Source organism: Rhinolophus sinicus, linkage group LG14, assembly GCF_036562045.2.
Source record: "Rhinolophus sinicus isolate RSC01 linkage group LG14, ASM3656204v1, whole genome shotgun sequence".
In the NCBI taxonomy this organism is placed as follows: domain Eukaryota; kingdom Metazoa; phylum Chordata; class Mammalia; order Chiroptera; family Rhinolophidae; genus Rhinolophus; species Rhinolophus sinicus.
Genome location: NC_133763.1, coordinates 29,930,301 through 29,951,683, shown reverse-complemented (window position 1 = coordinate 29,951,683; position 21,383 = coordinate 29,930,301). Strand labels below are relative to the sequence as shown.

The following is a 21,383-nucleotide window of genomic DNA, read 5'->3' as shown; positions in this document are numbered from 1 at the left end:
TTTTAGTTTTTTAAATTGAAGTTTATTGTGGTGACAATGATTAGTAAAGTTACATAGGTTTCAGGTGTACAATTCTGTAATACATCGTCTACATATCACATTGTGTGTTTACCACCCAGAGTCAGTTCTCCTTCCATTACCATATATTTGATCCCCCTTACCCTCATCTCCCAATCCCCACCTCCCTTACCCTCCGGTAACCACTAAACTATTGTCTGTGTCTATGAGTTTTTATTTCTTTATTTGTTTGCCTTGTTCCTTTGTTGTTTTCAGTTTTATATACCACATATCAGTGAAATCATGTGTTTCTGGACTTTTTCTGTCTGACTTATTTTGCTTAGCATAATAATCTCAAGATCCATCCATGCTGTCACAAATGGCACTATTTCATCTTTTCTTATGGCAGAATAGTATTTCATTATATATATACATATATATATACATACATATATATGTATATATATATATATATATATATATATATATATATATATATATATATATGTACCACATGTTCTTCAAAATACTTATGGATTGTCATATTCCACATTATCCAATTGTTTAAGCAAAAATCAGTAAAAACATTTATACATTATTAGCAACACAGATTCCTCAGGCTATCAAATATCTTCATTTTCAAATGTAAGAATTTAAACACATTCTGAAGCTCAAGAGAACTTGTTTGTAAATCATCTTGGATTTTATTTATCTACTCTACAATGGCCCTCATTTACAATGCAATTAGCTACCCAATTTAGATGATAGTACAGTGCTCAGAAATACAGAAGCCCAACTAAGTCAGTAACATTTTACTTCACATTGCCCTATTAAAAACACTTAATTTTTTTTTAATTTAACTTACTGGGTGATAACGATTAGTAAAATTACATAGGTTTCAAGTGTACAATTCTAAAATGAAAACTTTATGTTATAATCAGAACAAAACAATAATCAAGACATATAGAACCCAACAAATAAAAAATAGAGAACTTAACACCCCTCAGTAGAAATTAGTTTCATACAAAATAAGCCCATGGTCCCTCTCCTCCAACTCTATTAATGCCTTATATCTCCCAAGGTTGAGATTTTTTTTCAGGTCCTGCAATAAATGTAATAAACACACACACACACACACACACACACACACACACACACACACAGTACTATCTTTCCACCCTCTGTACTTGCCTGTCTCCTTCATCCCCCAATACTTCCCATCACACCAAGATTTTATATGATCCAGGAAAAGCTGCTTATCAGTTGCCAAAGTAGGAATTGGTGAAGCCAACATAGTCATAGCCAGCAGGGTGGCTTCGGCCCCGTGGGTCCACATATTGTTGCATATGTGATGCACAGAATGATACTTGTTCTGGGGTTAGGGCCTGAAACGTAAAAAGAAAGAGATAAGGTGATAGGGATTCAAAATACCTGGTTCCTTGGGGCTTCCAGTATGCATTACACCCAGGGGGTGGAGGAACTGTGGAAGAAGAAGCCAGCCCTGTTCATATCACATACTTTCTCATAAATCCATAATTTCTAATGAGTAAGACGAACTAATCTCTTCAATTTAGCTCTTACCTAAAGAATCCCACTCATTTTCACTACACTATTTATTCTATTTCATAAATTTGGATTATTAAATAAATGGGAAAAGAAATCCCTTTGAAAACTGAGTTTCAGGTTTGGAATTGACCCTGATAGTCATTAGAGATTGACTGTGGGTTTTGATCGTGACATGAAATGGAGACAAAAGCAAACGATATCTAAAGCAAGATGATATCTGAAATAAAAAAGAGGTGGGAGGAGGGTAGGTGCCTATAGTAGGCAACCAGGCCTGAGATTAACAAAATCTAGATTATGATGAGAGTAGATGTAATTGAATTCTGACCTGCTTCATGTCCTCTTTGGTAATATAGGCCTTGCCCTCTGCCAGGGCTTGGAAAGCATTCTCTATTTCATCGCTGGACTTGATGTTCTCTGACTCCTTGTCAATTAGGAATGAGGTATAGTCCTCCAGTGAGACATAACCCTTCCTGTGAGAGAAATGAATCAGGAACTGTGTCTTCTCAACAGCCAGAAAAGAAGGCAGGCCCCTTTCTCATCCTACTTAGTGTCTCAGAGATGGAGGAAAGACAGATTTTCCAAGTGCCTATTCCAACTCGGCATTCTGAGACTATGATCTCTATTCGATCCTCCTCCTCATGCCAAATAAACAGTTTCCTAAGTTCCAGTCTCTATTTCCTTATGGGTCTTTCAGCCTGACACACTACATCGAATTTGGGGATTTCCCATCAGCACCAGTATCTAGGTAGCTCAAGCACTACAACTGGAGTTGAAGACATCTATTTCTAGTCTTCTTTGGTCTTGGTATTAGAAAGAATTAGTCCCTAACAATAATGTGATCCCTCTATGACTACTACACCCTCACAAACACACAACAACCCCACTCCCATGAGTCAGTCATCCATAGGACCTTACACACATGAAGGGACTCTTCTCTCAGGTTCCATTCTCAGAACCAGCTGAAATTTATATGTCAAACATAACCAGGAATTGACCAAATTGCAGAGCTTGTGCCTGAGTTGGAGTTAGTGCCATAAACTTCTGATCTAATCATGGTAGGGCACCAAAAGCTGTCCAGTTCGTTTATGGTAATCTGTATCTTCTTATTTTCAAGATGAGCTAATTTCATGTTTTATGGATCATTTTACTTTCTGTGCTTGTCCCTCCAAGACCCATTTCCTGCTCCGGTCTGGCCCTTGGCCTTCTTCCTACCTCCCTGGGTCGACAGCATCCAGAAATTTCTCAAACTTGGGCTCAGGTTCACCTTCCTCCACCATGGGCAAGTAGTAATTGAGTCCTCTCAGGCAGGACCGGAAGTCTTTGTGACTCAAGGACCCTGTCAAATTCTCATCAAATTGTCTAAAGAATAAAAACATTTTATAAAGTTCAACAGAGACCCAGATTACAACAGAAAAGAACAGTTCTTGTTGCATCGGCTGGGGCTTTATTAACGTGACATAATGTTATCAGAGAATTGAGTGGAGCACTTGCCTGTGTTTCTACATTTATAATAAATGGAGGAAAAAGCATAAAATGTTGAACACAAAAGAAATGTATTTTCTAAAGTCCAGGAATCTCATAGACATATTATAAGCTATAACTTGAAGCTAAACAACATAACTAGATCTTCATGTAAGATCCTATAAAGCCACACTGAGGGAAAAGTTGTTATTTGGAAATTAATTGAGTGGACTGAAAAACAAAGAACCAATCAACTACAAAGTTATACTCACTTATAGGTTGTGCTAAACTCCTTTAGTGTCTCCTCACTCACACCTATGGTATCTCTAAAAAGAAAAACATTAATTAAGCCATTAAGCAAAACAGAGAAAAGCAGAAGACATGCCACATGAAATAGAGAATTTTAGTGAGCAATATGCTATACAACTCATTTAATTCAGGGCTTGGCAAACCATGGTTCATGGGTCAAATCCAATCTGTCACTTGCTTTTGTACAGTCAGTGAGCTAAGAATATTTTTTACATTTTTACATGGTTGAAAATAATCAAAAGAAGAAAAATGCTTTATTAAACATAAAAATTACATGAAATTCAAATTTAAGTGTCCATAATGAAATTTTATTGGACCGTGTCCATGCTCATTCATATAAATTATCAGTAGCTACTTTCTCTCCACAACAGCAGAGTTGAGTAGTTATAACAGAGACTATGTGGCTCACAAAGTCTAAAATATTTATTATCAGACACTTTGCAGAAAAAGTTTGCCAATCTCTGATTTAGATAATAACTGCCAAAAAGCTATGGAGACCTAAAGCTTCTTTAATACAGTTAATTTCTTTAGAAAAAATAAATTCAGCTCTTCTGCCCTCTACCTTGAATATTTCTTGCATTCTAGACATTTTTACAGGGAATTTTACAAAAGGGAATGCTTTTCTGAAGAGATTACATAAGATGGTAAAGGGACTCTGAGAATTGGATGATGAGTAGATTCAGGACCATGAGAGCACTGTCTCCTATTTCATAATAGAATAAAGAGAAACAGTCATTCTATGGGACAGTAAAAAGAGAATGTTGGTTCTGAAGATGGTGAGTGTACTATCTCTGAAGCAGCTCTTTTATCCAGTACCCCAAATTCTAGCCCTTGAAGTTAAGTTCCTAACACCTAATACCATCCACACACTTCCCCAGTCCTGGACATAGGTTCTCAGTACTTGGCATGTATCTGTTGTTCCAGATTGTGTTGCATTCGTATCCCAAGCTGGTAGAGTTGGTCCCACTGCTGGGCCAGTCCAATGGTGCTGTACTTGATGTCCAGGATCAAAGCCTCTTCTAAGTTGTCCCCCAGATCCTCAATCTTGGTCAGCTGACGCTTCATCACCTGGATCTCCTTTTGCTTCCTCTGGAAAAAGGGAAGAAGAGTGACAGTCACCCAGGGCACCTGTGTAAACCTAGGATTGGGAGTGAGGATAAGATACTAATGTCTTTGGGTTTCCCCTAATTGCTCCTTTTCAATTATTTTCAAGGATATTCCTGTCCTCCATGAGAAATGAACTGCTCAGGAAAACCATTTAACTTCTCTATTCCTCACTGATAAAGTGGTAGAAGATTAAGTGATATGACCTCTCGCATTCTGGTAATCTGTAATATACAAAGAGTTAGTAGTTTTATACTACAGATAGGAAAGGGTAGAATTTCCAAGATCCATGCATCATCAGCTCCCAGTGGTTTTCATCATGAATTGTCTGCACTATTGATTGTAGTTGAGTTCTCAGGCTTACTTAAGCTCCACAGTGTTTACTCTTGGACCTCCTTGAGTGGAATTCCATAAAATGTTCCTGTCATTCAGGCACATTATATGCCAAATTTCTGCCTCTAGATCATGCTTTCTCAACCAGGGAATATTTTTCGTAGATAGAGTAGGAGTGAATGATGATGGGGGTTGGTAAAAAACATTAGATATTACAATGGCTTGCAGTCCTGCAAAGATCAATCCTACCTGACATCTTATTCTTTAGTATTTTTCTCTCTCTCCTGAGGTTCAATAATGAAAATAAGGTTAAGAGACACCCCTGTAGCCCGCTGCTTCACTCAATTGATAAGAGATCATCTAGATTGAATTGCATTATCAATTAATTGTTATTATCAAATAATAACAGAAATTTGTCAATGTTTCAAGTTGTAGGCTAGGAGCTTTTGCATTTGTTCCCTTACTTAATCAACATATTAGGTTGGTACAAAAGTAATTGCAGTTTAAAAGGTTAATTATAATTGCAAAAACCGCAATCATTTTTGCACCAACCTAATAGTAACTCTATAACGTAGGTATTATTAACTCCATTGTATAGATACAGAAATTGAAGTTCAGCTATTTCAGCAATCTGATGTCCATGAAGTGGTAGCAAATGGTTAGAATGGAAATTTTTGGCAGGGTTGGCACCGGAGCCTTAGGCTCTTGACTTTCAGGCCAGGGCATTTACCTAAAAGTATTCCTAAGAGTTTTCTTTAAGCAACCCTTTTTGCACACCTTGTAATTCTGGCAATATCCTGAGCTAATGAATAAACATTACTTACTTTATTTGCTTCCAACTGGGATTCCAGAGTTCCTGTTTCTTTCAGCAAAGATCTAGTTAAGAAGCAGAGGAAAATATTACTTATAATATCAGAGATCAGTATTTCACACAGACAGACAAACTCAGAGCCCCTACACTTCTCTACTGCTACTTCTTCCAAGTTACACGGCTTCTCTGAAATAAATTTTCGTAACACCAAATTTTCATGAAACCAAACCGCTCTGTCTATTGGCAACGTTGCCAGATAGATTTTTCTCTGCCTATGAGAAGGCTTCCAGACCTCCCTCCTAATTCTTATCCTCAAACATACCCTTAACCTAATGTAGGCAAGACTTCACTGGTGGGGTGTGGAGCTAGAATGATATATTAGGCTTCTCTTTTTCACCCTACATTTTTATTTAGAAAACATCAGATTGAGACGGGATGAAGATGCCTTAGTGAATTATTCCTCTTTAGCTAATTATTCCAGAATTTTATAACAAAAAAAGTACAATAACATACAATACTGACCCATCCAGAAAATAAGCCCTGGACACGGAAAACCGGAACAGGAATCGGAAAAGAAAAAAGGGAAATCATATGTTAACATGGACTACTTTAATGATCTTTTTTCTTCAGATTTATGAAGCATTCTCAATCCTTTGTAGCCAAAAACATATGAACATGCTCCACCTACTGTTCCAAAAGTCTCTTCCACACTGAGAAGCTAAGAACCTTCCGTGCAGCTACTTGCTGTAGGATGAAGACCACAGTTATCAGGTGACATGCTTGGTGTTGGCCACATGCTCCCAGGGGATGAAGGACCAAAACCAGAGGCAGATAAGGATGAGCTGTATTTCCTCTGCTTTTTGTCAGATGTACTTTAGCTATGATACAGGATTTCTTTCTGTTAATTGTTTGATTTATCCTTGTTAGTGGTGTGTAGAAACAGTATATATCATGGATTGTCTAAACCACCATTTTAACTCTCAAACCTCCACAATTCTGACCTACCTACTGGGTACAGTCTACCAATTTAGATCATTTATTCTAACGTATTACACCTTCTCAGTCTCCTCTTTTCCAGGTTATTTGCCCTAAATGATGTGACAAATGTTATTTTTACATATAGAACATTTTGCACTTGGTAAAAGCAATGAGCATATATTATTTCACTTGATTCTCATCACAGCTTTAGTAGTCAGGCAATATAAGAGCTTCATATTAAGTGTTCACAATATGCTCTGATTCTGCTTGTGTCAATAAACACCTATGTGACCTTGAGCAAGTCAATTTATCTATTCAACTTCTTTCCACACTTGGAAACAAGAGGTAATAAGATCTGCTTTGTACATTTTTCAAGGCTGCTCTAAAAATTAAGTGATGTAATGGGTATAGAAGTACTTTGTAAAGTGAAAAGTGGTATGCAAACATAAGGGACTGTCATTATTTTTGGACTGTAATAGGCAACAGAGAAAAAAGTGAGAGCATCAAGGAGAGAATGCTGAAGGGTACACAATGGATAGCAATATGAAATTCTCAATTTTTCAAGGATTGATTCAGAAAGCTATCAATTAAAAGTATAAAACACAAATAGGACATGGTGATTTTAGGACAGCATAAATGCTGTAGGAGTCCCTTGTCCTTAGGCCCTCATATATGTATGTTATCCTTATAAGAAATGGAATGTGTGCTATAGGGATCATAAGTTTTGAGGTAGCACACATACCTGGTCTCCAAGATCCACTGAAGGAAGGCACTGGCATTCTGTTCAAACTCCTGGCACATCTCAAAGTTCTTGACCTGTCTTGACTCTTCCTTTTGCAGCTCCTGCTCTCGTTCCTGAAACCCCAAGTCACAGGTACATACTGAAGACCTTTCTTTGCAATAAAATGGCTGGTTCCCAGGCTCAGCTACACTTATTAACTTTCCCAAATCTAACCTATCTTCGAGAGCCATGTGCCTATGTGTTCACATTTCTTCCAGCCCATCTATTCTTATCTCCAAAAGGTGAAAAAAGCTCATGTCACTTCCCATAAGTACTTGCAGAGTCTCAAAGACCAATCCCAGTAACAAATAATCAAGTAATAAGGCAAATCTTTTCTCAATTTTTTTTCCAGGTGAAATTCCATTTAAATGAACATAAAAGCAGCCTTAAAGGGAAAGGTAGTAATAAGCGTTGCCACATAAAATTGGTGATTTTATGGTGAAACTTTCCTTTTTTAAACTTTTAAATATTTTTTATAGTTTCTGTAATGAACATTATCATAGACAAACAAAAATTAAATAAAAACACATTTGAAAGGCCATTTTGGAGGTGTGTATAAAACAAAGAATGCCTTGGATGCGGGAATATATAGACTGTAAAGATATATACAAACCTTATGAACTTTTTGTGACGCATTTTTAGAACTACCTCCTAGAGCTTGTGTTTGCTTCCCTAAATCACTGCTGAACACCCATAAGCATGAAACTGTCTGAACTATGGGGCACAGAGCTATACCTATAATAAATTTATTTCCAAATTTTTTTTAGACTTCCCAGTATATGACTGCTGTCCTGATTAATAGTGTCCATTTCCTTTTTAAAAGTTTCTCAACTTGGATAATAATCTAAATGTTCATGATTACTCTAGTCAAAGGAAATCTCTACTGTGCTTCAAGTTACCTTGATGATGTCAGGTAGGTGTGTCCAGATCCTTTCTAGGACCTCCATTGTTAACCAGGTATAAGGGCTGGAGGGCACATTTAAGGCCTTAATCTGCTGGTCTAGCTTTAGCAAATAGTTAAAGTTTTCTTGGGCCCTGGCCAAGGAGGCCAAGAAGGCCTCATGGTCCTTCTGCAGCTGGCGAACCTCATTCAGGGAGACACAGTGCACAGGCTCTGACAGGTCCTCCTCAGCATTTTCACACCAGTGATTGAAAGCTGAAGCCTTGTATGCAAATTCCATGAATAGCTCCTCAGCCTACAGAGGAAGAAAAGTATACCTCCATTTTTCCCAATAGGAAGAGAATAGAAGAAGAAAAGACTAAAGAGAAGAGACAAAAGACTGAGCATTAAAAAAAAAAAAGACTGTCTTCAAATATTTTCAGGGCCAACATTCTAAGAGGGCAGAACTAAAACCAATGGGAACCACATGATCAGGTAGATGGACATGTGAATTTGAGGTATAAGCTCTGATCCTGACATTTTCTCGTTGAATGAAAGTGGCCAAGTTTTCCATCATCTACAAATGAAAAGGTTGAATGACTTCTAGATTTGTTTTAGCTCTAAGAGTCCAAAAGTGGCAAAGGTCATTTTTGATGATAAGATTTCCTATTCTGAAGTCTGTGTTTCAATTCTACTTGGTACATAGTAAACATGTAAAAATAGGTGCTAAATGGAGAAATGTCTCTGCAGGTCCTCTGTCCATTTTTCAATTGGGTTGTTTACTTTTTTGTTGTTGAGTTTCACGAGTTCCTTGTGTATTTTGGATATTAGCCCCTATCGGAGGCACTGTTTGCAAAAATCTTCTCCCATTCAGTTGGTTGCCTCTTTAGTTTGTTGATTGTTTCTTTTGCTGTGCAGAAGCTTTTGAGTTTCATATACTCCATTCGTTTATTTTAGCTTTTATTTCCATTGCCTTTGGAGTCAAATTCATAAAATGCTCTTTGAACCCAAGGTCCATAAGTTTAGTACCTATGTTTTCTTCTATACAGTTTATTGTGTCAGGTATTATGCTTCAGTCTTTGATCCATTTTGAATTAATTTTGGTACATGGTGACAGATAGCAGTCCAGTTTCATTTCACTGATATGTGGAATATAAACCAAAAACAGCAAAAGAACAAGACAAACAAATGAGAAACAAAAAACTCAACTCATAGACACAGACAATAGTTTAGTGGTTACCAGAGGGTAAGGGGGATCAAATATATGGTGATAGAAGGAGAACTGACTCTGGGTGGTGAACACACAATGGGATTTATAGATGATGTAATACAGAATTGTACACCTGAAATCTATGTAATGTCACTAACAATTGTCACCCCAATAAATTAAAAAAAAAAAAAACTAAAAGAAAAAGGTGCTAAATGAATGAATAAATGATTAAATGAACAAGTAGGTTGTGGGATAAGCAAATCTATCCCATCCTTTATGCCTTCCTCTTTATTCTGATCTTCTGCAGACCACACGTCTCTGATGTCTCTTTGTATATACTGAATTATTTTCCTACCATTCTTCTAAACCTTATTTAGGGCTTATTTCATGCTTGAATCCCCTGCTTAAACCTATTTCCTACCCTCTAACTTGTATTCTTTTTCCTGCAATACTCTCTGGAGTTATCCATATGTTCTGAATGACTCTGAGTATCTTTCTTTTTTTTTTTCCACACAGTTTTCTGGTTTTATTTCTTAAATAAAACCATGAGCTTTCAGGCTATGATGATAATTAAATATTAATTTAAAATATAATTTAATGGCTGAATGAGCTATCATATTTCTTTGTCACAATATATTTAAACACTATTCTATTATTGCCTGTTTATACTATTTCTAATTTTCCCCATTACAAATAGGACTGTGATAAATACCTTTTAATATTAATCTTTGATAACATCTTTTTTATGTCAGTTCACTTTTATTTTTTATTTGTTTGTATTATTAGTTTCAGGTGTACAAAACAACATAATGATTAGACATTTACATACCTCACAAAGTGATACTTCCAACAAGCCTACTACCCATTTGAAACCATACATAGTCAATACCATTGACTATATTCCCTATGCTGTACTTTACATCCCTTGACAATATACATATTTTTAGCTATAGTTGACATTCAATATTATTTTATGTTAGTTTCAGGTGTACAGTACAGTGGTTAGGCATTTATATAATTTAAGAAATGATTCCCCTGGTAAGTCTAGTACCCATCTGACACCATACATAGTTGTATAACATTATTAACTATATTCCCAGTACTGTATTTTACATCCCTGTAACTATTTTGTGACTGTCAATTTGTACTTCCTAACCCCTTCACTTTTTTCACTTATCCCCCCAAACCCCTCCCATCTAGTAACCATCAGTTTGTTTTCCATATCTATAAGTGAATGACTCTGAATTTCTGAATGAGAGAAATAATATGGATTGGTCCAAACAGTATGTAATCAAAAATAGTTTTAGATTTAAGATTTATTATAGACTTTGGGTCAGCAGACTGTACTCTCAAGGAGATTTATGTTATACAAATGAATTTTCACCCTCAAACATAAAGATTAAAGAGGAAAAATTGGCCCAAATGAAAGGGAGATTACAGGGTTGTGCACTATTACATTTTCCCTGTACTCATTTCAACAATCTATATGCTAAAATAGACCAACACAGAGAAAACTAATATGGCCCTCACACAGGAAGAACATGACAACCATAAAGTACTTAATATTATTTTCATAATACTATGGATCAACTGAATATTTTACAAAGATTTTATAATTTTAAAATAATAGAATCAGAATGTGAACTAACTACTCGGCCATAAGAAAAGATGAAGTACTGTCATTTATGACAACATGGATGGATCTTGAAATTATTATGCTAAGCAAAATAAGTCAGACAGAAAAAGCCAAGAATCATATGACTTCACTCATATGTGAGATATAAAACTGCAAGCAACAAAGGAACAAGACAAACAAACAAAGAAACAAAAACTCGTAGACATAGACAACAGTTTAGTAGTTACCAAAGGGTAAGGAGGGAGAGGAAGTGGTAGAAGAGGGAAAAGGGGATCAAATATATGGTGATGGAAGGAGAACTGACTCTGGGTGGTGAACACAGAATGCAATATATAGATGATGTATTATAAAAATGTACACTTGAAAGCTATATAATTTTACTAACCATTGTCACCCCAATGAATTTAATAAATATAAAGAACGTAAAATATATTTATATTTTTATATATTTATAAAGTTACCCATTAATTGATTCATTTTTTTTTTACCTAAAATTAAGTTTCAAGTCCTTCAATACAGTAAAAATTAACTAAGGGTCCAGACTGACTGATTTTTGTGTGTTTGTTTTCTATCTAATTCCCCTAACTCCCTACCTTAACTTGTTGCCAGGTGTAATACTTGTTCTGGTCTAGGAATCCTTAGTAATTTCACTGACCATCTTCACCTCCTTTTATTATTGATTTTTTTAAATGATCAACATCTAATACCTTAACAGCCACCACTAAAAAGAACATTTTAATCACATATATCCGTATACAACTTAATGGTTTATAATGAATTTTTACAGATCGTTGCTTCTTTTAATAGTAATAACATAGTAATAACACAAAACAGCAGGAGACAACAGTGACATTATCTTATTTCATAAGTGGAAGAATCAAGGTTCAGAGATATTAACTGACATATACAAAGTTTCCCAGCCAGGAAAGATGAGAACACAGATTTTACTTGTCTAGTTCTCCTTTTATTTGAGTTAAAGAAAAGCACAAGGATGACGTTTTATCCAGCCTGCCAGTTTCAGGTCTTCCATACAGTAAGATCTCCCATCCTCTTGCCCTACCTATCTCTTCCATTACATGTGCCTGGCTTTCACATCAACTCATCTGGATAACTGACAAATCAGTCTTAAAAAAACAAAATGAAAAAAAAAAACAAAAACACCCACCTTTCTATCAATCTGAAAAAAATGAATTACTTCTTGCTCGATAAGAATGTCTTCCTGATCCTTTCCAAAGTATTTACTCAAAAAATCTACAGATTATCCAAACAGGGTTTTCACGATCTATTTCTGGATTCCATGGCTAATATACAGATAATCAAGACCTTATCATGGCTCATCAATTTTTTTTTAATTTACCTTTTGTAGGGGCACCTGTTTCTCCAGCAATTTTTCTTTGTGGGTTGCAGAGGCTTCCAGCAGCTTTTCCCAGAGCCTCAGCAAGGCAGCATGGCGCTCCTCAATGGCTTTGGTCTGGCTGTGCTGAGCAGCAACCAGGTGGTCCTTTAAGTCAGTTATCTCAGACAGTCTCTCATGCTGGAAGCTCTGCAGACTGACATCCAGTGTTTCCTGAGAAACAACCATAGAGAAGCAGTGAACAGAGAAATAATGCAGATTCCAAGAGGTCATTCACACCTGGGTTCCACCAGATTTTTGTCATGGACAAGATAAGGACTAGGAAAGAGTTAGAATGATGATCAAAGAAAATAAAATTTGACTCAGAGACTTAAATGAACATTTGAAATTAGAATTATGGTTAAGTTCCAGTGCATGTATGTTTTATAATTAGATTTTAGGTTAGGTGGAATATTAATGATAAAGGAATATTGGAACATGATATGATATTCCAAATTTTCTATACAAAATAACAAAAGACCTCATACATATGCTAGTTAAACAAATGAAATCTTTGTGGAAATGTTGATATGAGAATCACAAAACTAGGAATGTTCCACTTCCAGCTTTTAAAGGGTAGCTTATATTTGACCAATTCTGTCTCTGAGAACAACTTTAACCACTGGATAAAAGAACAAAAAAATCAGCTGTTTGAAAGAAATCAGAATACAACACAGGTAGTTATAACTCAAGGGATCAAAATTCCATAGAGGAGGGAATAGTAGTAGAGTAGGAATAATAATCTCTGTTACTTTCCCTTTTGAAGTATAAACTGTACAGGGTAAGAGGAGAACACAGCCAATCAGAGCTTTTGATGATCTCATGGAGCTATAAAGAGACAAAAACTGGAATTCTGGGGAATAGATGCAGCCAGGATTTGAGAAGCCAAGAGAACTGCAGAAAAGTAGGTTCAATATTCTGACTGTATTTTTCCATCAAGACATTTGTAGATTCCTAAAATATACAAGACACAAGTCCTAGAAGCCAAGCAGAAAACAGTAGCTAAGAGTCTAAAATGCTAAGTAGAGTTTTCTGTAGTTACATTGTGCTGAGTTCAAGACACATCAAGTGGGAGCCTAGTGAACGAGATTTAGTTGAAGCCCCTAAAAGGTCCCAGGTATAAGAGCAAACAGAAAAAGGCTAGTACTCAAAAAACTGTAATTATGGGGATTTCGTCACAGAAATGGGTGGGAGGAGTGCTTCTTGAAATCTCCCCTGGAATTTACAACATATTGAATAGCTATAATTCAACAGAAGACTCCCTGCATGGCACACAGGCATGCCTGAGACCAGCAACTTGAATCATTTAAAGGTGGGCAATTTGGGTCAGCAGCAGAGGAGAAAAAAGGAAAGTGCAGAGATGTGGGCCTTGGGCCACAGAACATGAACTGGAGCTCAGAGCTCCCTGCATTCTGGAGCTTACCACAGCCATGGGAGAGGGAAGTGCACCCCTTATGGCCCACAGTTCTGCCAAAGGGATGAGCATATAACACAGCTGAACCTAACGCTCACGGCAGAGACCCTGGAGCAAAGACTGAAGGAACAAGGGTGAGAACAGTGATTTAAGCCCTCACTGCCAAGTAGAGGACAGAAGACGTAGGTACAGAGCCTGGCCAACCCTTCCCCACTCTCCCAGAGTTCGCCCCACCTCCACCCCTTCAGTGCTACAAGTAGACTACAGAAGAAACGATAGCAGTGTCAGATAAAAAAAAAACCAGAATACTTACAGCTCTGAGAACTGCAGTCCCACAGCCACAGATTCACAGTGTAACTAATTCTGGCAAAAGGGAAGGAACTATAGGGGCAAGAAAATTGTGGACTGGTAGTTGCCATTGCTCATAGCCACCTCTCACAACACACCCCACCCCCTCCTATCTGGGTGGATCACTGCAGGGATAATCAGAGCAGCTGAGACACACAGGCTCTGAATTTGGTTGCAGGAAGAACTTTGTGACTTCAGAAGGTCTCCACATACTCTCACAGAGGCAGTGCCCAGAGACTCAGGCAACCTGCTCACAGAGAAGAACCCCACCATCACAGGACCCCTTCCATCAAGTAAGAGCCGGAACAACGCAAGAGAAAATATAACACAACAGTGTGAGAGAGAATAAAAGGCTGCAGAGGGAGAGAAAATAAAACATTCTACCAACACCTACTGGAAAGCAAAAGAAAGACCTCTTCCTATCAACCTGTTGCAAAATCCACTCCTATAGATGCCTAGGAAGAGAAATAATAATTCATTAGTTGCCATGAATAACCAAGGTAACAAGGCAGCTCAGAAAGAAAATGAAAAGTCTCCAGAAAATGAACTGAAAGACATGGAAATATGTCACTTACATGACAGAGAATTCAAGATTGCTGTTCTGAATAAACTCAACGAGATGCAAGAAAACACAGACAGGCAGGTTAATGAACTCAGAAACACAATCAAACAACAAAATGAACATTTTACCAAAGAGAATGAAATTTTAAAGAAGAACCAAACAGAATTTCTGGAGAGTAAACATTCAATAAAAGAAATGAAGAATGAAATAGAAAGCTTAGGAAGCTGACCAGGTGGAGGAAAGAATCAGTGACATCGAAGATAGAAATCTGGAAATCACACAGATGGAAGAAGAGAGTGATTTGAGAGTTAAAAGAAAGAACTCTACAAGAACTTTCTGACTCCATCAAAAAGAACAACGTAAAAGTAATGGGCACACCAGAAAGAGAAGAAAGGAAAAAGGGAAAAGAGCATGTATTCAAACAAAGTCAATGAGAGCTTCTCAGACTTGTGGAAAGAACTGGATCCTTGAATCCAAGAAGCAAATAGAACATCTAATTACCTCAATCCCAACAGGCCTTCTTCAAGGCATTGAAGGTATTGAAGCTGTCAAAAATCAATGACAAAGAAAGAATTCTCAGGGCAGCCAGGGAAAAGAAGACGGTAACCTACAAAGGAAAGCCCATTAGATTATCATCACATTTTTTCATCAGAAAGCAAGGAGGGAGTGGAGTCAAATATTCAAACTATTGAAAGAAAGAAATTATGAGCCAAGAATAACATATCCAGCAAAGATATCCTTTAGCTATGCAGGAGGAATAAAGACATTTCTAGACATATAGAAGCTGAAGGAATTTTCTAACACATGACCTGCATTACAAGAAATACTGAAGGACACTATTCAACCTGAAACAAAAAAGCAAAAGAATACAAAATCATGAGTAGTATTTCAGACAGACAGATAGAAGCAGGAAATGGCAACCATTACACAAAAGAAGACACTATACACTTAAACATAACATACAGGGTAAAGAAGAAAAACCATTTAAAAAAAATAGGAAAAAGACAACTTGCTGTTGCAACACAGAAATGAACTCACAGCACAAGTAGGGGTAATTTGTGACAACAAAAACATAAAAGAGGAGAGAAAAGTTCTGAACTGGCAAAAGGAAATGGAGAAAGGAAGCATACTGAAGAAAATGGGATACTCTAAATATGAAACTTTCTTTCACGTAAACTTAATGGTAACCATTCAAAAAAAATGAAGAACTGAAATACGTAACATGGAAAAAGAAGAAACAGAGTGGAAAATCATAGATTACCACCACACTGATATAACAGACAGCAACAAAAAGGCAAAGAAACAATGGAGACAACAACCTACCAAAAAACAAAGGTAGAATGTTAGGAAATCCTCATATGTCAATAATCACCTTAAATGTAAATGGACTGAATTCACCAATAAAAAGACACAAAGTGGCAGATTGGATCAAAATGCTAAACCCGACCATATGCTGCTCCAAGAGACACATCTCAGCTACAAGGACAAATATAGACTCAAAATGAAAGGGTGGAAATTGATATTCCAAGTAAATGATATACAGAGAAAAGCAGGTGTATCCGTACTGATATCAGATGAAAGAGACTTCAGAATAAAAATGGTCACAAGAGAAAAAGATGGGCATGTTATAATGATAAAAGGGACGATATAACAAAAAGACATACCACTTATCAATATATGTATGCCCCCAATCAGGGAGTACCAAAATATACAAAGCAACTACTAACAAAACTAAAGGAAGAAATTGACCTAAAATAATTATTGTAGGGGACCTAAAACATTATTGACAGCTATGGATACATCATCCAAACAGAAAAATAATAAGGAAATATCAGCCCTAAAAGACACATTAGACCAAATGGACATAATTGACATTTCTAGAGCACTTCATTTTAGAACATCAGACTATATACTCATTTCTAGTGTACATGGAACATTCTCAAGGATAGACCATATACTGGGACATAAAACTAGCCTCAGCAAAATGAAGAAGGCTGAAATGATACCAAGCATATTCTCTGATCACAAGGCTTTGAAATTGGATATCAACTGCAAAAAGAAAACAGAAAAACCACAAATATGTAGCGATTAAACAACGTGCTTTTAAAGAATGACTGGGCCAAAAAAGAAATAAGAGGGGAGTTCAAAAGATAAAAAGAAACAAATGAGAATGAAAATACATACCATCAAAATCATTGGGATGTGGCAAAACTAGTAATAAGAGGGAAATTTATACCATTACAGGTCTATTTCAAGAAAGAACCTAACATTACACCTTAAAGAACTAGCAAAAGAAGTACAAATGAAGCCCAAAGTCAGCAGAAGGAAGGAAATAATAAAAATAATGGCAGAGCTAAATGAAATAGAGAACAAAAACACAACAGAAAAAGTTGATGTAACAAAGAGCTGGTTCTTTGAAAAGATTAATAAAATTGACAAACCCTTGGCTAGACTCACTAAGATAAAAAGAGAAAAGACACCAATAAACAAAATCAGAAATGAAAGAGGAGAGTTACCATGGATAGCACAGAAATACAAAGGATCATCCAAGAATACTATGAAGGACTATATGCCACCAAATTCAACAACCTAGAAGAAATGGACAAGTTCTTAGAAATATATAGCCTTCTTAGACTGAATCACAAAGAACTGGAAAATCTAAATAGAGTGATCAACAGTAAATAAATTGAATCAGTCATCCAAAACCTTCCTAAAAGTAAAAGTCAAGGCCCAGATGGCTTCACTAGTAAATTCTACCAAACATTCAAAGACGATCTAACACCTTTACTCTTCAAATTTTTAAAAAAATTGAAGAGGCAATACTCCCTAACTCATTTTATGAGGCCAACATTACTCTAATACCAAAACCTGCTAAAGATAATACTAAAAAGAAAATTACAGATCTACAGACCAATATCTCTGATCAATACAGATGCAAAAACCATAAACAAAATTCTAGCAAAGCGAATATTACAATGCATTAAAAAGATTATGTATCATGATCAAGTAGGGTTCATCCCAGAGGCACAAGGATGATCCAACATATGCAAATTGATCAATGTGATACATCACATGGACAAAATAAAAGATAAAAATCATGATTATATTAATAGATGCAGAAAAAACATTTGAGAAGATAAACATCCATGTATGATTAAAACACTTCATTAAATGGGTATATAAGGAAAATATCTTAACATAATACATGCCATACATGACAAATCCTCAGATAATATCATAATTAACAGTGAAAAACTGAAGAGTTTTGCACTATGTTTAGGAAGAAGACAGAGTTGCCCCTTATCACCACTGTGATTCAACTTAGTATTGGAGGATCTAGCCAGAGCAATCAGCAAGAGAAGGATATCAAAGGCATCTGAACAGGGAATGAAGAAGTTAAATTGTCACTTTTTGCAGATGACATGAATCTTTATATAGAAAACCCTAAAGACTCAACCAAACAGCTATTAGAAACAATAAATGTATACAGTAAAGTTTCTGGCTACAAAACCAATTTACAAAAATGCATTGCATTCATATATACTAACAATGAAATTTCAGAAAAAAAAATTTTAAACAACAACAATTACTTTTGCAATTGCAACAAAAATAATAAAATACCTAGGAATAAACCTAATCAAGGATGTGAAGGACCTATACACTGTAAATTATAAGGCATTTATAAAAGAAACTGAAGAAGACACAAAGATATGGAAAGACATTCTGTGTTCATGGATTGGAAGAATCAACATAGTTAAAATAGCTATATTATCAAATGCAATATACAGATTTAATGTAATCCCCATCAAAATCCCAATGGCATTTTTTAAAGAAATAGAACCAAAAACACCAAATTTGTATGGAACCACAAAAGACCCAAATAGCCAAAGCAATGCAAAGAAAAAAGAACAATGCTGGAGGTATCATACTACCTGACTTCAGCTTGTACTACAGGGCTGCAACAATTAAAACAGTATGGCATTGGCAGAAAACAGACCCACAGACCAATGAAATAGAATTGAGAACCCAAAAATAAACCCACATAAATATGAACAGATATTTTAGACAAAGAAGACAAAAACATACAATGGAGAAAAGAAAGTCTCTTCAATAAATGGTGCTGGGAGAACTGGAAAGCCATGTGCAAAAGAATGAAACTGGACTGCTATCTGTCACCGTGTACCAAAAAAATTAAAAATGGATCAAAGACCTAAACACAAAGTCCTAAAACAATAAACTTCATAGAAGAAAACATTGGTACTAAACTTATGGACCTTGGGTTCAAAGAGGATTTTATGAATTTGCCTTCAAAAGCAAGGGAAGTAAAAGCTAAAATAAATGAATGGGACTATATCAAACTAAAAAGTTTCTGCGCAGCAAAAGAAACCATCAATAAATGAAAAGATAACCAACCAATGAAAGAAGGTTTTTGCAAACAACGCCTCTGATAAGGGGCTAATATCCAACATATATAAGGAACTCATACAACTCAACAACAGAAACCTGTGGCGAGCCAGCCGCCACGAGTCGATCAGTACCTGAAAAGGGGAGTGGGAATGAAAAAAGACACTCACACAAATGATGATGGCGATCGCGGACCCCAGTGATGCTGAAGCCACTAAGTTTATTTTGTCCCCAGAATTTATACATTCTGTGGATGTGCAGTTTAACAAGCACAAAAATGCATTACCTCATTAACAGTAAATCTTTAACTTTAGACACAGAAACTACAAAATAACTAAAACTCCCAAAAGCAATTATCCTTATCAATTGCCTTGAATAACCATCAGTCTTCAGTGTCTGGGAACTGACTGCTCCCACCACATTCCTGAGCAGCTTGCAAGCACTCTCCAGGTGCAGGCAGAGATAATTGCCTCAGGGGGAGGAAATAGGTTAAGCATAAACCGAGCCATTCTGTTAAGGCTCAGAGTTAGCTGTAACCATGGCTCCCCACAGAAACCCAAACAATCCAATTAAATATAGGCAGAGGACCTGAATAGACATTTCTCCAAAGAGGACATACAGATGGCCAATAGATATATGAAAAGATGCTCAACATCACTAATCATCAGAGAAATGCAAACAGAAACCACAATGAGCTATCACAGCATACCAGTTAGAATGGGTATTATCAACAAGACAAATAATAACAAGTGTTGGAGAGGCTGTGGAGAAAAAGGAACCCTCATGCACTGCTGGTAGAAACACAGATTGGTGCAGCCGCTATAGAAGGCAGTATGGAGATTGCTTTAAAAATTAAGAATATAATTAGCATATGACCCAGCAATACCTCTTCTGGGTATCTACCAAAGAAATTTGAAAACATTTATTCGTAAAGATACATGTGCTCCTATGTTCATTGCAGCTTTATTTAGGGTAACCAAGACATGGAAACAACCAATGTGTCCTTCAATACATGAATGGATAAAGAAGTTATGGTATATATACACAATAGAAATCTATTCTGCCATAAGAAAAGATGAAATAGTGCCATTTGCAACAACATAAATGGATCTTGAGATTATAATGTTAAGCAAAATAAATCAGACAGAAAGTCAAGAACCATATGGTTTCACTGATATGTGGTATATAAAACTGAAAACAACAAAAGAAAAAGACAAACAATGAAGAAACAAAAACTCATAGATACAGACAATAGTTTAGTGGTTATCAGAGGGTAAGGGATGGGGTGGTAGATGAGGGTAAAAGGGATCAAATATATGGTGAGAGAAGGAGAACTGACTCTGGGTGATGAACACACAATATGATATATAGACAACGTGTTACAGATTTGTACACCTGAAACCTATGTAATTTTACTAACACTTGTCACCCTAATAAACTTTAATTAAAAATGAAAACAATACATTAAAAAAGAAAAATGACTACGTTTTGATCATCTCAATAGCCATCTTAAAAAATTTTTAAATTAAGTAATTCAAAAGCAAGTTAAAGAAAATGATAAAGATATAAAAAGTTATTAATGGAATATAATTAAAGGGTACAACAGAGAAAAACTAAAAGGCCGAACTTGGTTATCTAATAAAAATGATGAACACCTATTGCAAGACAGATGAGAGTGAATGGGGAGGGAGAGGGAGGGAAACCTAGCAAACTATCAGTATCAGGAAGGAAAAAAGGAATAATGTTACAGGTTCTACAGAAAATAAACCCACAAAATTTAGGAATGAAATAATCCTATGTGTTCAGCTTCTGTGTGATATTGATCTTGGACCACACTGGCATCTACTAACAAGGCAACCCCGCTCTCACCTGCTTTGCTAGGAGAGTGAGGAAGGCAGCGAGGTCTGCACCATTGCCATTGGTCTTCAGGCTTGTTTCCTTCTCAGCTAAAGTGCAAAGACAAATAATAAGATGGGAAAGATAGTTGGTCTTGTATCAGACTTGGTAAGAAGAAAAGGAATATGTCCTCTAGGCTACAAGAGAGCCTCCTAACTATCAAAGTGGGAGATACATTGAATATGAGAACAGTGGGGACTAATGGATTGCTTTTGTAGACTTATGCAGGATAAAACTGATTGAAAGAGAGCTAGGGCCAAGAAAACTTCTTAGTGTTTTATAGAACAAAGAAAAAATGCA

General features: G+C 36.2%; 1 protein-coding gene across 4 annotated transcripts in view; it reads right to left on the bottom strand.

The window, feature by feature from the left end:
* SPTA1 (spectrin alpha, erythrocytic 1) overlaps positions 1–21,383 on the bottom strand; it is a 131,783-nt gene continuing 110,400 nt past the window's right edge. For 2 of the 4 annotated variants that reach the window (XM_074318723.1, XM_019751299.2), the window contains exons 42-52: positions 21,057–21,133; positions 12,424–12,633; positions 8,240–8,536; positions 7,302–7,414; positions 6,104–6,121; positions 5,595–5,646; positions 4,235–4,422; positions 3,297–3,350; positions 2,776–2,922; positions 1,889–2,033; positions 1–1,382 (exon numbers count right to left, since the gene is read on the bottom strand). In XM_074318723.1, the coding sequence (XP_074174824.1) occupies positions 1,257–1,382; positions 1,889–2,033; positions 2,776–2,922; positions 3,297–3,350; positions 4,235–4,422; positions 5,595–5,646; positions 6,104–6,121; positions 7,302–7,414; positions 8,240–8,536; positions 12,424–12,633; positions 21,057–21,133 (1,427 nt within the window). In that variant the 3' untranslated portion in view covers positions 1–1,256. The remainder of the gene's footprint in view (positions 1,383–1,888; positions 2,034–2,775; positions 2,923–3,296; positions 3,351–4,234; positions 4,423–5,594; positions 5,647–6,103; positions 6,122–7,301; positions 7,415–8,239; positions 8,537–12,423; positions 12,634–21,056; positions 21,134–21,383) is intronic. The other 2 variants (XM_074318724.1, XM_074318725.1) reach the window with 2 other exon arrangements.